The sequence below is a fragment of the Umbelopsis ramanniana genome (genome assembly GCF_025399195.1).
Source record: "Umbelopsis ramanniana AG unplaced genomic scaffold K450scaffold_7, whole genome shotgun sequence".
Lineage (NCBI taxonomy): Eukaryota > Fungi > Mucoromycota > Umbelopsidomycetes > Umbelopsidales > Umbelopsidaceae > Umbelopsis > Umbelopsis ramanniana.
In genome coordinates, this window is record NW_026252093.1 from 40123 (window position 1) to 58238 (window position 18116).

Below are 18116 nucleotides of genomic sequence, written 5' to 3' on the forward strand. Positions count from 1 at the left end.
TTGTTCTCAGTTGCAGGGAAGCTTCCAAGTGGTTACACGAATGTGCTTCAAATTTGCCCTCTCCCTTCTTAGCACTGCCATTTGACTAGCTAGTCGCAGCCTTGTAACTGCATTGAATGTACAGTGACAACTATACTTCCGAATGCGGCACGTCTAGGAACAAGCTCTCTTCAAATAGCTGATCTGAGTCAAGCTTATCTAGCTCGCGGTGTTTTTCCGTTCTCTTTATGTCGGTCCTCAAAGCCGGTTCGTGAAAGTCTCGTGTGTTCAAAATGTTGGCAAGTGGTGAATAATCTGGAGTATACCAGTCAATTAGCTCCAGTGGTAGCGCATCGATAAAGGTTACGGACAAAATGGTGAAGATGACGGCAAGTGCGAGTTTCATGGAACAAGTGAATGTAAAAAACGACATCAATTATAATATGAAGCTATTTATTACTCTGTCTTGGAAGATACTTTTGGTATGTAAGGACACCATGTGACCTAGGGTGAGGAATTCTCTTTATTGAATTGCTTGTAAGCTGCACATGTTATTTTGCCACGCTTGAAGTACCAAGCCTAGTAAAAGCTTTCATGATTCAAACAATCATTCATAAAACAGCTGCTTGACAGCGCTTCCTTTTTCACGGTCGTCCGCCAAATTACCTCCAAGTGAGCGTGCGTCAACACTGGCGCTAGGCAAACAAACAGGAGATGCAATTATAAAATGTTAGCATAAACGCAATGGATATGTCAACAGCAATCCAGGCGCTCCTATTGAAAGTTTGTAAAAATAAGATATTGTTTCTTGCTCAAAGCTGTTTGAACAATGAAGTAACTCATTACATGAGTGGTGATATGAACAGACTTTGCATTGTGAACCTAAGGTTACTTTTGCTCCGCTGAAATGGTAGTGAAAATATTCATAGACAGAAAAGCAACGATTATCTCTTTCTTCATTTGCGTCTACTACTTCGTCGACTATAGATCTGCTTAACGTGGTGATCACTTTAAGGTCACTCCATGCCACCAATCCATTTATCATTTGCCTCATATGTAAAATTTTCAAAGAATATACAAATTCTGGAGGAAAATTACTGCTCATATACTGGAAACTTGCTCTTTCAGAGAGGAAGGCTATGCTGGATGGATTCGCTTGTCGCGAAATGTGCAACAGACGGCTTCAGGTGGCGATCAAATTGTTGACTCAGCGGTGGTTTAATATCAATGAGAATTGCACAATTGAACTGAAGTTCCCCACTTGGATTGCTGGAGGCACGGAACGAGATCACAGATATTGTATTAAAGCATTGGGAAAGTATGACTACAATTTCAATACACGTTCCATCCGTAAATTTCCTTGCTGTATTATTTTCAGAGGCAGCCGGTGTCCGGCCGGACTGTCATTTTCAAAATTCTTTCAACCCAAGAAACTGGCCTGCAGCAGCAACCCTTAACAATATCAAAACATGCCAGCTGGATCGTCATTGGCAGATATTGCCCAAAAGTCAGTTGTATTGCTGTTGGCTGGTTCAACCGGTTAGTACTCTGTAACTCTAAATCATATTACATACCCTAACCATAAACTAATGTCAACGTTATCGAATGTCATAGTTTACTATGTCGTCAACATTGGCGTTATGGTGAATCGTCGCATGGAATTGAAGAAGCAAGGAAGGCTGGACGAAGAGCTGGTGAGTGTTAACGCTAATTTGCGTATTGAAATAGCCTTGTAGTGCACTCAGCACGGTTGCTAGTATCAAATGCTAACTAAACCACCACGCAGGCAAAGCTAGCTCGCCAGCGTTTTGGTGAATCTGCCAACGTCGATGCTTCGGGACTGCACTCTGAGACCCTCACAACACCGACACCATTACCTATGTCTGAACAACCAGGGGCAAGCGTTGACAAGGATTAGGCAAAAAATACACACACCTCTCAAAGAAAACACAACAAAAGATTGATATCCTTAACAAAAACCATACATGGGTTTCCAAAACAAAGTATAATGTCCAGTCCAATGTACAAATAACAACATCTCCATTGTGAATATAATACAATCATCTCTTTCAAACTTCTTTGACCTTTTGAATGAACTGCATTGGTGAGCCATAGCGTAGAATATGATATCATTATGATTGTGGAGTTTGGGTTTGAGCGCTTTCGTAGTTCTCCGTACGCTGAAGTGCCTGAAGGTCACCAACAGTTAGTCCCACGTGTTGAAGATCTTTAGAGTTAGAAACCAATTTACCTCATCCAAAGCTTTTGCTGATATGACTGGCAGTTCCAGATTATCCGGGGATAAACTTACGGCAATCGTTGGCGGAGGTTCCTGTCGGGCATCAGTGTATAAGTTTATGAGTTTGCACTTTCTCAGCCACACCAAATGTTCACTTTACCCTCATAAATGGACAAAGATCTGTAGGCAAGTATGCACCGTGCTTACTATCCCATTCACGACGCTGCTCTAGCTCCTCTGTACATATTTTATCAATATTGACGGAAGTAGACCTACTGTTGGAAAAGGGTTTAGCTCACCTTTGTATAAGTCGTCAAATTGTCGACGGTATTCCTCCAACATTTTCGCCTGTTTTAATTGAACTCTTTGGCGTCTAGTAATCTCCAGAGTCAAGTAATCGTAGGACACCGCATATTCAATGTACCTGCGACCAAAATTTAATAGTCTTGTCTTCGTGCAATTGGTTTGAAGAAGCTACTTACCAGTCGACCAAACCCCATAGATTTTGGAAGTAGTTATTCAAGACATCCTTCCTTTCTTGAAGCTCCAACTAGGGATGGCGTTAATTTATATAAGAATTGCCATTGACAGATCCTTTCATATAATCACCTCGATGCGAATGAGCCTGTCAAAAATGTTATCTAGTGGCCCTTTGGAATCGCCTATCCTTTCCAGCTCTGAGAACAATCGTGCCATACTGTCGTATACTTTGTTATATTCATCTGATTGTGAACGCATGTCCTCCCTAATTAGTGGTGGGTAAGTAAACGCGGGACTTGGTGTAAAGGAAAAAAAAATACATGCCTTATATTTTCCACTTCCTGTAAAGACGTTTGAAGATTTTCAATTATATCTGGTACATGATCATGATCATCTTGGAGTACTGAAAAAAACAACTATAAATATGAAGGGAATGGTTGAGGCAGCGCGAGAAATGAAGGCGTACCTGAAATATCCAGATACTCAGATGGCTTGGATTGAAAAACTCTGCAAAGACCTGAATTAACACCCAATAGCGGATGTGATGATGAAAATAAGATCAACGTACTTCATGGCGCTTCCAACTTGATCATAATGATTCGTCAAGCTCGTTAGGATATCCGCCATATGGGTAATTTCAGCTTCTTGTGCACTTTTCTTCGCAACAGCAAAGTCGGATGCGGTTTCTTCAAGTCGCTTCATATTGAACGACTTTTGAGCTGTTACAAGAGATTGTAAAGAGGTATAAAGGGACTTTGCCATTCCTTGCAGAGTCGACCTTAGAGCCTAAGGGAGTAAATGTATGTCAATAGCATACACACCCTGGATATTACCAATTGCATTAATATCCAACCTCCACTGCGCTGATTTCGTCGTCCGTTTTCTGCTGTAGGTCAAGCACAGCTTGATCGTCAATGTAATCGAATAGACTCTTCTTCTTTGTATACATCTCATTTTTGGAGAGCTGGTCGCTGGTATGTGTTTGAAGATAGTTGAGGTTTACTCTCAAGATATCTGGATCTATAGTACTTTTCTTGAGCGAGTCGAAAGTTTGTTGGACTGCGAGGGATAAATTGCCCAACGCGGCCTCCTTGGTCTACAACGCAATTGCCAAATGAATGACTGAATGTATTGCTATCATCTATGTCATGAAGCCATATGCTTTACCTTTATGAAGCCTTGTAAGTCTCCTGCTGTTAATATTATAAAGTCATGTATTTTGACAAGCGTGTTCAATTGCGTTTTTATGTGCTCTGATAGAAAGACGAGCTTTGACCACTGCGCGTCTAGGTTCTCCGCAAACATGGCAGAATCTTTCGTACACTGATTCGCTTGTTCGCATATTGCTTGTCCGGTTTGCAAAGCCTTTTTCGCAAATAACAGAATGCTTATCAATTCCTGTTCCATCAATGCTTTTGAAGATTGAGTTTCAAGTTACGTTGGGTCCACTGACCACTTTTTGAATACAATGGTGAGGCACGTGCACATTGGATTATTGTTTGGGATGTTCCTTAGGTTTTTATTACGGAATAATGCTAGATATCTTAAGCTACATAAATACTAATAACAAGTAAAAAGTATCAACTTATGGGGTGATGCCGGAGAAATTGGCTCCTCCAAGAGGGCAGTTGTCGAAGGCACCGCCAACGCCACCGTAGCCCCACCAGTCAGGGAACCAGTCAGAGCCTGAGGTGACACCGAAAATGATGACACCAGCAATGGCGACACCGGAATCCAAAGCGGCAGAGGTGACATAGTTATACTTGGTCCACCATTCATGTCTGTACTTGCGGATCCAGTACATGAAGACGAAACCACCAGCGCACCACATGGAGAAGTTCAAGGGTACAGCAGGAGGCATCATACCGGTGGCGTTGAAGATCAAAGGAATATGGACATACTTGACCCATGAGTTGGGATATCTCTTGGACAAGAAGTAGAATGGAATAGGAAGGACGGCACCGATAAGGAAGAAGTACAACATGCTGCTGTATGGAGAGTCACCAGCGAACAACTTATGAGGTCCAATAGCACCCCAGATGATGGAGGCAGAGTAGAAAGTATGAGCTGAAGGGCAGGTGAAGGGATATGCGGCAGTAGTACAGATATTGGGAACGGTGGCCATCAACCATTTACCAGTGGCAAGATTGATAATTCCACCAACGAAAGTACCGATGATTTGAACGATGAACATAGCTCTAGGAGGAATCTTGGTGTAATGGCCAAGCTTAAGATCAGACACGAAGGTCAGACCTTGAACCATGGAAATGTAACCGTAGGTCTTGAAGGTAACGTTGGCAATTGGGTGACCAGGAAGAGCGAAACCAATGATGAATTCGGTGATAACGTTCAAACCAGGAGTCTGATTGGTAATGGCAGAAATGATACCAATAGGAAGAATGAAGATAGCAGACAAAGCGATGGAGAGGATAAGACCCCACCATGGGAGGGTAATGGGCCAGGCATAGATGACACCGAAGGAGATACCGATGGTGACGATGAAGATAGAATAGTACCACCAGCTGGGAACTTCAGGGTAAGCGCGCATCAGCTTCATGTGGATATCTTCGTCGTCAGTTCTTGATCGCTTGAATTGACGGACAATTTCCTTTCCGTGGTAAAGAACAGTGTGGGTCAAGACGGAAGTAAGACCAGCAAACATGATACCGTAGGTGAAGGCAAAGAGGACAGAGAGACGAGCAGGACCGTATTCAGCATAGGCTTCCTCATTCAAAGTGTTATCGGCATTGAGGACCATAGTGTTGTTCCAAACTTCACCAGTGGCAGTGTACAACGAGGAAGAAACAATTGGGAATGTCTTGGCATCCCAGACATTGCTATAGTACAAGATGGGGACGAGGACCCATGCGACGACAGCAAAACCAACTGTAACAACGTAAATGTCAGTCTACTTGAATGTTAATTGGATAACAGTGAAATTGTGTATACTAACCAGCAATGTTGGCAATAGCCCAGAAAGGAACAATAAGAGGAGAGAGAAGGTAAGAGGTGATGGTGGCCCAATCGAATGAAAGAGCGAGCATACCCAAACCATTGTAACCACTGGTAAGTTGAGAGAGGACAAGGTTATCAGGCTTGATCCAGCAAACCCAAGAGAAGTATGTCAAAACAGGGAAGAAGTATCCTGGAAGCCAGTAGTAGACGAACATGCAGCCAAAGACCATTCCGAACCACTTCAGACGAGTAGGACCAGTCCAGTTTTCTTCTGTGATGTGAAGAGAGCGGAAAAGTGATACATTGACCAAGTTGGCAGGCCAGACCATGGCGGAAGGATAGACGAGGTATGGACGAAGGACACCAGCCATACCATAACCAAGCAATTGAGTGGTCATGACAAGGAGGAAACCACCACCCCAGCCAATGTCTTGCTTGTACCAAAGAATTTGTACAGTGATGACATCCATGGCATAGGCGGTGTTGTAGGCACAGTTAGCCATAACGGTAATCAAAACGTGCTCCTTCATGGAGAACGGACCAGGATTCCAGAATCTTGATCGGGGAATGACCTTTTCCATAAGCTTTGCGATGGGGAAGGAAACCAACTGTACAATAAGAGGTGACAACATAAGGGCCATAGCACGGTACCAGAAGAACTGGTTAATGAAACCGAGAAGAGCGGTAAAGACGATGCCGAGCGAGAAGACTCGGAAGGTGTAAACAGGAATAGTGGGATCATCCGTGCTAAAAGATAAAGAAAAGTCAGTGATCTGGTAGCTGGAATCGCCTAGTATTCAGGTATAAGCAATGCATACTTTGGTACAACGGCAGCAACTTCTTCGATGGGGGAATTGTCTTCTTCATCGTCGTGATCTTTGTCATAACTGACGGCTTCTTCCATGTAATCTTTTTCTTGATATTCTTTATGCCCCAAGTGCTCGCTGACGTTCGATTCGGCACGAACCATTTGTGGTTCTGTGTCATAGTGGTTGTCAGTATCCACCATTTTGTCGTTTTCTGTTTGGATAAACCAAGTGAGCGAAGAAAGACGAGATGGGATATTTTACGGAGCCGTTATCTGTGGTCTGTATTTATATTCGCTGTTTCGATGATTTAGGAATGAATCTGAAAAAAATTATAGTTTTTCCAGCTGAACCTTGTACAGGCAATGAGGAACAAACGACCATTTACTCTCGTCGCCATTCCATATTCAGACACATTTGACCTATTTGGTTGCATGTGAGATAAAGAAACTCAACAGCGCCCTGTGTAACGAATGGTGGAAATTAGAAGACGAGAACAAGCGAAGACCCATAGTGACTATTTTGTTTTCCATAATACAACTCCATAAAACAAGTTGGTCATCGCCAGCCGAGAACACCACTATTCAGATTTATCACGGCCAGTGTCTATCTTTCACTTCCAACGCAACTTGCCAGCTGCCATTGCCACTCATCGAGAGGCTGTAGCATGTCCATATTCGGTATTTTTTATCATTTTAAGACTTAGCTCTTAGTCCGATCGGTAGCAGCCAAGAAGTGCAGATTCAGTTGGTAAACACCACAGTGTGATATCCAAAAATGTAAATGAAATTAAGTTCATATGGGTGTGCCAGCTGGTAATGAAAAAATCATTGATTCTTTTAGTTATTATTCTGTTACAAGATACACTCCATTACAAAAAAAAAAAAAATTGGGGGAGAGGGTTTGTGGGTATGCTTAAATGGCAATAATTTTTAACTCAACACTACGGCTGCTTTTTCGTTACATTTTATCAAAGATAAATCGAGAGATCCTCCTTTGGCATTGGATAATGAAATAGAACTACGGAGTGTTGGTCATGTTGAGTCCAGCCAGTGGGCAATGGTCAACATAGTCTGCATCGTTGCCCCACCAAGTTGGGGACCAACCGTAGGGTTGGTCGCTATTAGCCGTCCCCATTTGTACCCCGAAAATAACGATACCGGCGATAGCCACACCCGAGTCCAAAGCAGCAGATGTCACGTAGTTGTACTTGACCCACCAGTCGTGTCTGTACTTACGGATCCAGTACATGAAAACAAATCCACAAGCACACCACATGGAAAAGTTCTGTATGGGAAAAACCGTCAGCTTATTCCTTGTATAACCTTGCATGACAGTCCTTATCAAATCATATAAATACTTACCAAGGGAACAGCCGGAGGCATCATACCAGTAGCATTAAAGATAAGAGGAATATGCACATATTTCACCCATGAATTAGGATATTTCTTAGAGTACAGGAAGAACGGAATAGGGAGAACCAGCCCAATGAGGAAGAAATAGAGCATTGACGAGTATGGCGAGTTACCGGCAAACATTTTAGCAGGACCGATTGCACCCCAGATAACAGACGCAGAGTAGAAAGTTGAAGCACTGTTGCACACAAATGGAAACGCGGCCTTGGTACAGATATTGGGTATAGTATCCATCAACCATCGAGCAGTGGCCAGGTTAACGAAACCCCCCACCATAGTACCGATGATTTGAACAATGAACATAGCTTTAGGAGGAATCTTGGTGTAATGGCCAAGCTTAAGATCAGACACGAAAGTCAGACCCTGAACCATGGAGATATAACCATAGGTCTTGAAGGTAACGTTGGCAATTGGGTGACCAGGAAGAGCGAAACCAATGATGAATTCGGTGATAACGTTCAAACCAGGAGTCTGATTGGTAATGGCAGAAATGATACCAATAGGAAGAATGAAGATAGCAGACAAAGCGATGGAGAGGATAAGACCCCACCATGGGAGATGAATTGGCCAACCATAGATGACACCGAAGGACACTCCAAAGGCAGCGAGGAAGATAGCATAGTACCACCAACTAGGAACTTCAGGGTAGGCTCGCATCAGCTTCATGTGGATGTCTTCATCTTCACTTCTTGATCGCTTGAATTGACGAACAATTTCCTTTCCGTGGTATAAAACGGTATGAGTCAAGACAGAGGTAAGACCAGCAAACATGATTCCATAGGAAAAGGCAAATAGAGCAGTTAGGCGAACTGGGCCATATTCTTCATACAACGTCTCGTTGACAGTGACATCAGGGTTCAAGACCATGGATACATTGTATCGACTGCCATCCACAGTGAACAGCTTTTCAGAGACAATTGGGTAGGACTGAGAGTTCCATACATTGGTGTAATACAAGATAGGAACAATGAACCAAGCGAACAAGACAAAACCGACCGTGATGTTGGCTGTAGCCCAGTAGGGAACAATCAGAGGAGAAGATAGGTATGAAGTAATGGTGGCCCAATCGAAGGATAATGCGAGCATACCCAAACCACTGTAGCCTCCAGTGAGTTGAGATAGAGTACGGTTATTGGGGTTGATCCAGCAAGCCCAAGAGAAGTACGTCAAGACGGGGAACAAAAATCCAGGAAGCCAGTAGTATACGAACATACAGGTGAACACCATTAAGAACCACTTGATACGACTAGGACCCGTCCAATTCAGATCCTTGACATGAAGGGATCGGAAAAGAGAAATATTGACCAAGTTGGCAGGGAAGACCATAGAGGATGGATAGACAAGGTAAGGTCGAAGAACACCAGCCATACCATAACCAATTAATTGAGTGGTCATGACGAGAAGGAAGCCACCACCCCATCCAAGATCTTGCTTGTACCAGATACGCTGGACCGTGATAATATCGATAGCATAAGCGGTTTGGTACGAACAATTAGCCATGACCGTGATCAGGACGTGCTCTTTCATTGAGAATGCGCCTGGGTTGAAAAATTTGGATCGGGGAATAACGGCTTCCATCAACTTGGCAAGTGGAAATGAAAGCAACTGAACGACCAAAGGAGACAGCTGGAGAGCCATAGCTCGGAACCAGAAGAACTGGTTCACGAAGGCAAGGAGAGCGGTGAAGATGATGCCTAAGCTGAAGACACGGAAGGTATACACAGGGATACTTGGATCATCTGTCCTACAAAGATAAAGGGATGGAATCTGTCAAGTCAGCCACAGATATAATATGTTTCTTTTGACAGGATAATATGAAAGGATCATTACGCTGGCACAACAGCAGCAACTTCTTCAATGGGTGAATTCTCTTCTTCTTCAGAATCAATGTGTTCTTTGTTGTATTCTACATCGCCTTCGTGGTAGTACTCGCCACCTTTTTCGTTGAAATCGCCTTTTGGGTGGTACTCACTTGAGCTGGCTCTGTGCACCTCATGATCATACTCGTTTCGCTCTCCGATAGCAGCCATCAGTGATGGATATGAGAACAGTACCAAGTTATGTACGAAGAATCAGCGAATTTATGTACTTGAGCAGAGCAGGGGAATTATGTCTATCTTATATGCAATAAGTGAGGACTTTGACCTGTAGAAGAGCAAAACGGGCTGCACGGAGGTGCCAATGAATGCTGCCATTTTCAACACAGACTTCCTTTTTGGGGTGGATTCACCTTTTTGAACATGTGCTGTCCTCCGAGACTGGCATTGCCAATTTAAGTGGTACAGCGCTATTGGTCATTCTATTGGCGGTCTTGCAGTTGGTGCTTTGTAAATCATACAAGATTCAACTTGCCTCACTCAAAATATTGACGACATGTCACTTGGTTGGCTACCTTTTCTTCCTTAGCACTTCATGTTGGTACGGAGTTTTACATCCACGGCCTATTTTGGCTGCTTTTGACAAAATCAGGCATTGCCTGTTACTATTGCTTGTTAAGGCAAAAGAAGCAATCTCTACCCATACACAATGGATGCTATATTTACCGCTGTCTTGTTTGCATGGCGCTTGGATCAACACGAATAAGCAGCCATGGCCGACATTTTCATTCACGGATGATGTATCTTTTGAATCTCTTGTGCGGATGCCACTGGTTTTTAGCACGATATACCATTTCGCAAGACGTTAAACTATTACCAGCTGCGAAGTATAATTTCCCAGGCTCTCATTGCGTCAAAAGGAAATTTGCTTCCTATCAGTCAATGTGGCGCCTCCGTGGCATGCGACTCTTAACAAAACAATCCCATCAACTCAAGGCAACCGAGAAAACAGTAAAAATAACCCAACCAAATTAGTCACTCCTTCCTCGAACTAGAGGTGGTTCCAGGGTTTGGGCAGCACAGAGACATAATTGCCTAAATGTGTCTTGCACCACGCCGTGAATCTACACACCTCCAAAAGATTCTTCATTGGCTGTTACCAGGTAATAAAAAACTCGTTTAAGAAGCGTTTAGTGGGATGATATGTTATATCAACTAGAGCATCCATGCTGATTCATCCATAAAAGCTGACTTGAAGTCTTTTTCATTCATGTGAGAACCTCATACCACGTTACCCGTTCAATAACTGCCGCCTCACCCCGCACTGCATCGTTTAGCACTTCAGTATTTAGAATTTAGTGCCTAAGTAATCTGCCATTTGAATTCATCCGTAGTACAGCTATGGCTTCTATGTCCTATCGGCCCTAGGCGGGAGACACATCGCATTAGTCAAAGCGCCTTACACCTAAACCAAGTAATGCTTGGGTCATAGCCACAATAAGCCCATGGACTGAATAGGACGTCCAAGCGATGAACTGCGTCAAACAAGCGTGACACTTTTTGAAAAATGTAAATATGGCCATCTCATCATCTCATGAATTTGATGCTTGAGAGAATATAGCGCTGTAGCTGAGAAGATGTGTTCAAAGTGCGCTGTGCTACGGTGGCCATGAATTAAATTATTTCAATTGTGCATTTATTGTTGTGAGACAGGATGGCGCTCAGCTACCCTAGCATCCGATGTGATGGTTATGCTCCAATAAAAAGCTTAGTCGTCTTCCAGAACAAAAAAAAAATAGTCCTTGGTGGCATACTACCGAGCTGGAATAGTGATATGCACAAGGCAGGCCTTCAAGCAAGCTTCTGAGAGATGCATCAGTATCGATAAGATACAATTTACACAAGCACAGCATATGCTGATGGATAAAAAATAGAAATATCTATGTTGTTGCGTCTCAGATGGTGTCTGCCGACACAGATCATCAGTTCCTGCTTGCACGGTATGACAAGAAGATCGGGTCGGAGATGGACTACTTTGCTTGTGAGCTCAGTGTGGCTACAGGCGATATGGCACAATTTCGCATATCCAACAGATCAAGGTCTGTCGCCTTTATCAAAAAAAAAAAAAGTGAATTTCTTCGCGTCAGAGTATCCTATCAACAGCTGCTGTTTATTATAAATGTTTCTATGGAAATGGTGACCTGTCTGCTCTGCTTTGACTGAGGTCTTTTGCAAATTTTGGCTGCACGCAAGCCTTGATGTTCACAAATGTGTGACGGCTAATTTTTTTTTTCTGAGCATTTCACCCAGCAGCTTTGTTCAATAGTAGAGTTACAAAAGCAATGGTTGACAGCAAAATCGGACAAAAGGTAGTATTCAGGACCTTCCAGCAAGCAGCAGGCTACATTGACTAAAGCTGTCATTATCTTAGCGTAAAAAGCCAGGAAAATCCTATGACAATAAACACAGGTCGGGTCCAGCGTTTGACGCAAAGCGATCTGTAACCGAGAAGACTGATTACGTCAAGGAAATGCAGCAATCTCATGTCTCTAGCAAAAAACTTGTTCTTCGTCCAAGAAAGTATACAGTAAGCATTGCTATTCCATCCGGAATTTTGGATACGGCACCCACTCAGGAACTGAAGACAGTTTTGGCTGGACAAGTAAGTATTCAAACGATCTTATCCGTGTGTTGTGGCATTGATCTAATGAAAACTCTAGATCGGAAGACTACTGGCTATCTACAATGTCGATGAAATTATCATATATGACGAGAAGGCACGCAACGCCTTTGCTGCATCAGAGGACAATACGCATACCGGGAGTGGACCTTCTAACTTGTTCTTGGCCAGAGTACTGCAATATTTGGAAACTCCACAGTACGACATGTTTATAATTACGTTTAAGCAATGGAAACAAAGAACTAATAATAGAAAATCTAGGTATTTGAGGAAGGCACTTGTTCCTATCAGCAAGGACTTGAGGTTTGCTGGTAAGTTCCTGAAAGTCTGCAGACGAAACCGGCCTCCCATGTACTGACCAGGGAACACTTAGCGCTTTTGTCTCCCCTGGATTCCCCACATCATCCTCAACTGGATGAGAGAACAAAATACAGAGAAGGTGTCACTGTAGCAAAACCAGTGAAAGAAGGTCGTGGATCTTGGGTAGACGTTGGCCTTAAAAACCAAATTCAAATCGAGCGTGTACTTAAGCCAAAAGTTAGAGTTACAGTGGAGATGGGCGATGGTGCTGAAAAAAAGTCAACAACCGTTAGCCCAAAGACTCCCAGAGAAGTTCTTGGTTTGTACTGGGGCTACACTATAAGACTAGCTGGCTCGTTTTCGCGAGTCTTGACTGAAAGTCCATACAAGGTAATTATACTACCCTCTTGCTTCAGGCACGAAATTTTGTTTCCATATGTTAACTCCTCGTAAATAGGATGGATATGATCTGACAGTTGGTGTCAGCGATCGAAACAGCGAACCCCTCGCTGAACAGACCAACAAGTTAAAACCATTCAGGTAAGATAATGAATATACCAAACTCGATCAAGGAAAAAGAAACCTGGAGAATTAATTTATGTATGCCCTGCATTACCAATAATAGCCATATGTTGATTGCTTTTGGTGGACCAAATGGAGGATTACAGAACGCCATTGACGCAGACGAAGATTTACAGTGTGCCGGTGAGGATGCCAATGAATTGTTCGACATGTTCATTATCCCATCGGCAACTGCCGGTAGTCGTACCATCCGTACAGAAGAGGGTATTCATATGGTCATGACATCGCTACAACCTCACATTGAAACGCATGGACAGTTAAACACAGTGTAATATAGCAAGTCATAATAGAGCTCAACATGTATAATAAAAGCACGTCTACAATCTGCAATGAATCGGTTGTTTGCTTTGTTGAACAGTGTACGATCATGTCGCACCTTGTTATCAGTGAAAACCATTACTGTGCGTCTCTATATACTTTGCCGACGCGCGCCAAGCTTTATAGGTTGAAGTAAACTTAAATTTTGCACCAGCTTTGATGGATTTCTGTCCCGTGGCAATTAAAATTCGCTAGACGATTTCGTAGATATTTTTATTGAAAGAAAAAGCATACAACATGCAAAGTAATGACATTGCTGCTATTCAAGGCGAAAATACCATCTTGCATGATAATGAAAATTATTGCTTCTACAGATCTCAAGATGCCGCGTGTGGAAATTTCGGTTGAAGAGCTATACCACCTTATGAACACTGCGCATCAAAATCAGGCTATGTAACTTGGTGAGTCAATCAGTGTAAGTCAGATAAAGAAGCTGTCAACTTTTGAGCGATACTAACATTAAGACAGCACCACTCTATATTAGACAAACACAATAATGATGACGAACGACATCTGCAGATAAATGGTAAGAAACATGAGCAGGATATAAGGCTAAGCTCGCAAAGAGCTATTTCCAGAGTCATGATAGGCTATATGGATGAGAACAAAAAACAGGTTTTATTTGACATTAGAAGGGTCTATGTGGAGTACTCCGCTACCGTACCTCCCGATATCAACATTGCCGCTACATAAAGGTTTGGTTTGGAAATGTAAGTTGACGCTCAAAAATTAGAAAAGCAACAGACTGCAAGAATTATCAATCGTAGAATCAAATTTTGAAGAGGGAAAGTCGAAGAATGGGACGCGACTACCGAGCTGTATTATGGTAAGAATTGTTTTATTTTATCAATGAGGCAGGATTTTTAATCTGCACCCTCAACGAAATTTGGTCCGTCTTGAAAAGGACTCCTGCAATGGTTATTGTGATAACAGCAAAGGGTATAACAATCACCATCTTGGGCTGCTCTATATCACAAGCGAGAGTGATAGATCTATCTTTAGCTGAAGCTTTGCTATCAGTAAACACCACCAACTTTTGTACTACTGAGCGATATCATATAGGGTCGGCTGAGCTGTTTTGCTGAAATTTGTCGCTACGAAATCTAAGCTGAAGATAACACTGGTCGAGAGCTGGCACCACTTTTAAATGCATCAAATGACGACGCTGGCCAAAGCCGTTTTATGGACGTATCATGGACCCTCCAGCGAAGAAATGACCAACTTTTGCACTACTACCTTCAATTTGTAATCAAAATGAAAAGAACATACATCACGATATAATTGCATTTGGAAACGGTAGTGACCCACAGCTACGGACCAAACTTCCCGTGTCACCCGAAGGTCACCTTCAACATTCAAACAGGTTATCTCAGCTAATGCTGTGGAAGACACTTGGCCGAAGGAAACCCAGTTGCCAGCTGGTTATTCCAGAGCTGGTGCGAGACTCAAAGCCTGCTATAAAAGAGCTCGACGTCTGTATACGATAGGGTGCTCGAAGACTGCGACCTGGTTTTTGGCCACGTGAAGTAGCTTGCTGGTTTTTATTTAGTGCAGCGCGGAGGCCAAATCTGGGACTCTTCTCTATCCCATTACCAATGACCACAACTGAACAATTCGTGGGCTACGCTGTACTTCAGCCTTACGTAAAGGGCAACAAAGATACCGAGCTGAAAGTTCATACATTCGAGTCAAGGCCACTTGAGTCCGACGATGTTGAAGTTGAAGTTGCTGCCTGTGGAATGTGAGTTGTCTGACAGTTGGTTGCCATTTTGACTTCGCCACTTTGCTTAGTAACCAACTTGCCACCAGTTGCGGTACAGATATTCATCAGCTTACAAATGTAAGTGAATCAAATTTCCAATATCATCTGCTGACTGCCATCGCCTAACCGGTTTTCTTTTAATGTAGGGATGGAACCGAGCTAACTTTCCATTAATACCTGGCCATGAATTCATTGGCCATATCGTGGCTGTCGGAGATAAGGTCAGCCTGCTGAAAATCGGAGATCGTGTTGGTGTAAGCCCTGTTGCAGCAAGCTGTGGAACTTGCAAGGAATGTACATCTGCGTTCGGTCAGCTCTGCGCCAACAGGACGCCGACATACAATGGAGTGCACAAAGGATACAAAACCTATGGTGGATACGCAAACAAGGTCAGGGTTCAAGAATCCTGGGCTATCAAGGTTCCTGATAACATCAGTTCTGAAGAAGGTGCCCCGCTGTAAGTCTACGCGAAGAAATTGACATTCCAATACAGCAACATTTGGGTTAATTTTTTATCCATTTCCTAAATAGGCTTTGTGCTGGTATTACGACGTATCTCCCTTTCAAGCACCATAATCTCGGACCACAGCAGCGTGTCGGTATACTGGGAATTGGTGGTCTGGGTCACTTGGCGGTAAGAGCAAGGTTCATCAGATAGATTTAATGTGCCACCGCCAGCCACTCATCCGTTTTGTCATATTGTATAGATTCAATGGGCACGAGCGCGTGGCTGCAAGGAGGTCGTCGTCATATCGTCTTCAAGTAACAAGAAGGAAGAGGCAATAAAACTAGGGGCTACCCAGTTTGTGCTAAATTCATCCGAGGAATTGGCCAAGAGATCCAAGTCTCTGGATGCATTGTTGGTGTGCGGATCGGGGCCATCAACTAACTGGGCCCAGCTTTTGGATTTACTAGATGATCACGGAAAGCTTATTTTACTCGATCTTCCAGAGCAACCGATTGCCATCCCACCAGGAGCGCTTGTTTATCGACACTTGTCTATGGTTGGATCCTTCGTAGGAAGCAATGTTGACTTGGCAGAAATGCTCGCCTTTGCTAGTGAGACTGGAGTAAGACCATGGGTAGAAAAGGTTGGAAATTCTTGCGAAGAGGTAAACAATGGTATCAAGCAATTGATGAGTGGCAAGGCACGCTATAGAGTTGTCATTTGTGGCAAAGGCAGACAATAATATAGACATATAGCAATGTATATTGGTATAATGAATAAATCAATGCATGATGTATTTCGTGTGTGTGTGTGTGTGAATAACAAGATATGATACATTCAAATTGGGAGAGGGGATTTGGATAATAAGGAATGAGTCTTTTGTTCGAATTCTTCTCGGTCATGGTATTTACGTGTCGTCAACCCTATATAGGTCGCAGGCTCTGTTTGGCTTGCCAAAAATGTATATTGCACTCAACTCCTCCAGGGAGCAAGGACGAGAGAAGTATCATCTTTTCGAATCAACGGATTGGCATGTAAAATCTCGCCAATGGTCTTTCCTTGGATCAACTGCACTCCTGATCCGCGTGGAATGGATGGTCTCTTTCCTGATGAAGAAGAGTTTGAACTACTTGTTGTATTTGTAGAATCATGCTCCTTTGGATTGTCATGACGAAGAACATCTGCATCCATATGCACAGGTGACTTTTGCCTGCGTAGCTCCGGCGAGGAGCTTTTATGTAGTAAATGAGTCGATTTACCATGAGGAGGGCTATTCAATAAATTCATGCGAGCTTCCGCTTTGCAACGCCCTTGATCTGCATTGTTATGAAACGTGGGTAACGCATGATTAGGCACAGCATGGTTGTCTACGGTTCTCACACTAGGCTTGGGTGACAAGCAAGGGAATCGTGGAATTTGAGATGGTGGCCGAGTGCTGCTATCGATATTGCCAGATTGAGGCAAACAGGCATTGAGTTCGGCCGAACCTTGAGCAACCAGCATGGTATTGGAGAAATCTTCAGTTAAACTGTCATCTTTAAGCTCGATAGCCAAACTGTCGGTTTCAGCGATGAGGGCATCGTATGTAGAGTTATGATTCGCACCACCATGATGGTTGTCCTTGCAGTAGCTATCAACTTCATCTTTGGGCGGGTGGAATAGCAAATTTCTGGATGGGCTCTCCATGGACGTCTTCTCGCGGGACTGGACGGGCCTATGAACGGGTAGAGAGGCTTCTGGTCTAGTAAAGAATTGAGGTGGCTCTGATAGTTCGGCTTCCTCTTGAACATCAATGATTAAGAGTAGAAGTAGGAGAACCCATCGATATAATTGTCGTACGGATGGAAATATTCGAGGTCTTCCTTGCGTAGTTTGACCAAGAGAAGATCGAATGACATCCACTGTATAAGTACGAAAGTATTCCAAACATCTGGATGCAAATGGCTTTGGAGGCTGTATGGTGCCTGGTGAAGCACAGTGATACCGCTGGCTGTCCATATAGTGTATGGTTTTAAGTTGTTGCGTAGCACCATTCATCCTTGGGTGTGAGGCAGATGATAGCAATGCCATCACTTCGCTTGCGTTATTCTCTGTATAGAGCAGGTCAACCATGCCGCTTAGATATGAATAGGTGGTCGTTTTCGACAGAATAAGGAGTTTTCGAATGGAGTAATAGCGAAGAAGAAAAGAAGAGAAAGGCAAACAAGCAAGTATTTACTCGCCAGGCACCCTTGCAAGGAGGCACTTGTAGGAGTTCTCCCAGTTTTTTTTTTATATATTTTTTTATTGCGATCTGCATAACCTTCTTAAAAGCTCAATCTGTTCATTATGTCAT

At 43.2% G+C, this 18116-nt stretch overlaps 8 protein-coding genes across 8 annotated transcripts; 4 read left to right on the forward strand and 4 right to left on the reverse strand.

Moving 5' to 3' along the window:
- Positions 1 to 1405: 1405 nt before the first annotated feature.
- Positions 1406 to 2075, forward strand: K450DRAFT_224919 (uncharacterized protein). The gene is made up of 3 exons (XM_051586292.1): positions 1406 to 1518; positions 1594 to 1673; positions 1766 to 2075. Exons 1-3 carry the CDS (start codon positions 1449 to 1451, stop codon positions 1895 to 1897), a joined length of 282 nt encoding a protein of 93 aa, XP_051447818.1. The 5' UTR covers positions 1406 to 1448; the 3' UTR covers positions 1898 to 2075.
- On the reverse strand, positions 2005 to 4155 carry K450DRAFT_224925 (uncharacterized protein). The gene is made up of 11 exons (XM_051586293.1): positions 3866 to 4155; positions 3552 to 3794; positions 3267 to 3484; positions 3165 to 3205; positions 3023 to 3101; positions 2828 to 2963; positions 2701 to 2768; positions 2518 to 2642; positions 2379 to 2455; positions 2231 to 2311; positions 2005 to 2168 (listed from the first exon to the last, which is right to left on the reverse strand). The coding sequence occupies exons 1-11, from the start codon at positions 4103 to 4105 to the stop codon at positions 2112 to 2114; spliced, it is 1365 nt and encodes a 454-aa protein (XP_051447819.1). The 5' UTR covers positions 4106 to 4155; the 3' UTR covers positions 2005 to 2111.
- On the reverse strand, positions 4154 to 6745 carry K450DRAFT_224941 (uncharacterized protein). Its single transcript, XM_051586294.1, has 3 exons — positions 6472 to 6745; positions 5652 to 6400; positions 4154 to 5584 (listed from the first exon to the last, which is right to left on the reverse strand). The coding sequence occupies exons 1-3, from the start codon at positions 6660 to 6662 to the stop codon at positions 4284 to 4286; spliced, it is 2241 nt and encodes a 746-aa protein (XP_051447820.1). The 5' UTR covers positions 6663 to 6745; the 3' UTR covers positions 4154 to 4283.
- Positions 6746 to 7128: 383 nt separating this feature from the next.
- Positions 7129 to 10017, reverse strand: K450DRAFT_205489 (uncharacterized protein). The gene is made up of 3 exons (XM_051584734.1): positions 9705 to 10017; positions 7824 to 9618; positions 7129 to 7746 (listed from the first exon to the last, which is right to left on the reverse strand). The coding sequence occupies exons 1-3, from the start codon at positions 9902 to 9904 to the stop codon at positions 7480 to 7482; spliced, it is 2262 nt and encodes a 753-aa protein (XP_051447821.1). The 5' UTR covers positions 9905 to 10017; the 3' UTR covers positions 7129 to 7479.
- Positions 10018 to 10057: 40 nt separating this feature from the next.
- K450DRAFT_224957 (uncharacterized protein) lies at positions 10058 to 10863 on the forward strand (the record flags this gene model as incomplete). Its single annotated transcript, XM_051586295.1, has 1 exon — positions 10058 to 10863. A coding segment is annotated over one exon (503 nt), but the record flags the coding sequence as incomplete, so codon positions are not given.
- Positions 10864 to 11991: 1128 nt separating this feature from the next.
- Positions 11992 to 13629, forward strand: K450DRAFT_224961 (uncharacterized protein). The gene is made up of 7 exons (XM_051586296.1): positions 11992 to 12060; positions 12123 to 12353; positions 12412 to 12569; positions 12633 to 12682; positions 12745 to 13061; positions 13129 to 13211; positions 13297 to 13629. The coding sequence occupies exons 1-7, from the start codon at positions 12034 to 12036 to the stop codon at positions 13523 to 13525; spliced, it is 1095 nt and encodes a 364-aa protein (XP_051447823.1). The 5' UTR covers positions 11992 to 12033; the 3' UTR covers positions 13526 to 13629.
- Positions 13630 to 15021: 1392 nt separating this feature from the next.
- K450DRAFT_224971 (uncharacterized protein) lies at positions 15022 to 16638 on the forward strand. Its single transcript, XM_051586297.1, has 5 exons — positions 15022 to 15312; positions 15381 to 15411; positions 15480 to 15790; positions 15865 to 15967; positions 16041 to 16638. Exons 1-5 carry the CDS (start codon positions 15167 to 15169, stop codon positions 16521 to 16523), a joined length of 1074 nt encoding a protein of 357 aa, XP_051447824.1. The 5' UTR covers positions 15022 to 15166; the 3' UTR covers positions 16524 to 16638.
- On the reverse strand, positions 16639 to 18033 carry K450DRAFT_224974 (uncharacterized protein). The gene has a single exon (XM_051586298.1). The coding sequence runs from the start codon at positions 17891 to 17893 to the stop codon at positions 16754 to 16756; it is 1140 nt and encodes a 379-aa protein (XP_051447825.1). The 5' UTR covers positions 17894 to 18033; the 3' UTR covers positions 16639 to 16753.
- Between the last annotated feature and the right edge of the window lie 83 nt (positions 18034 to 18116).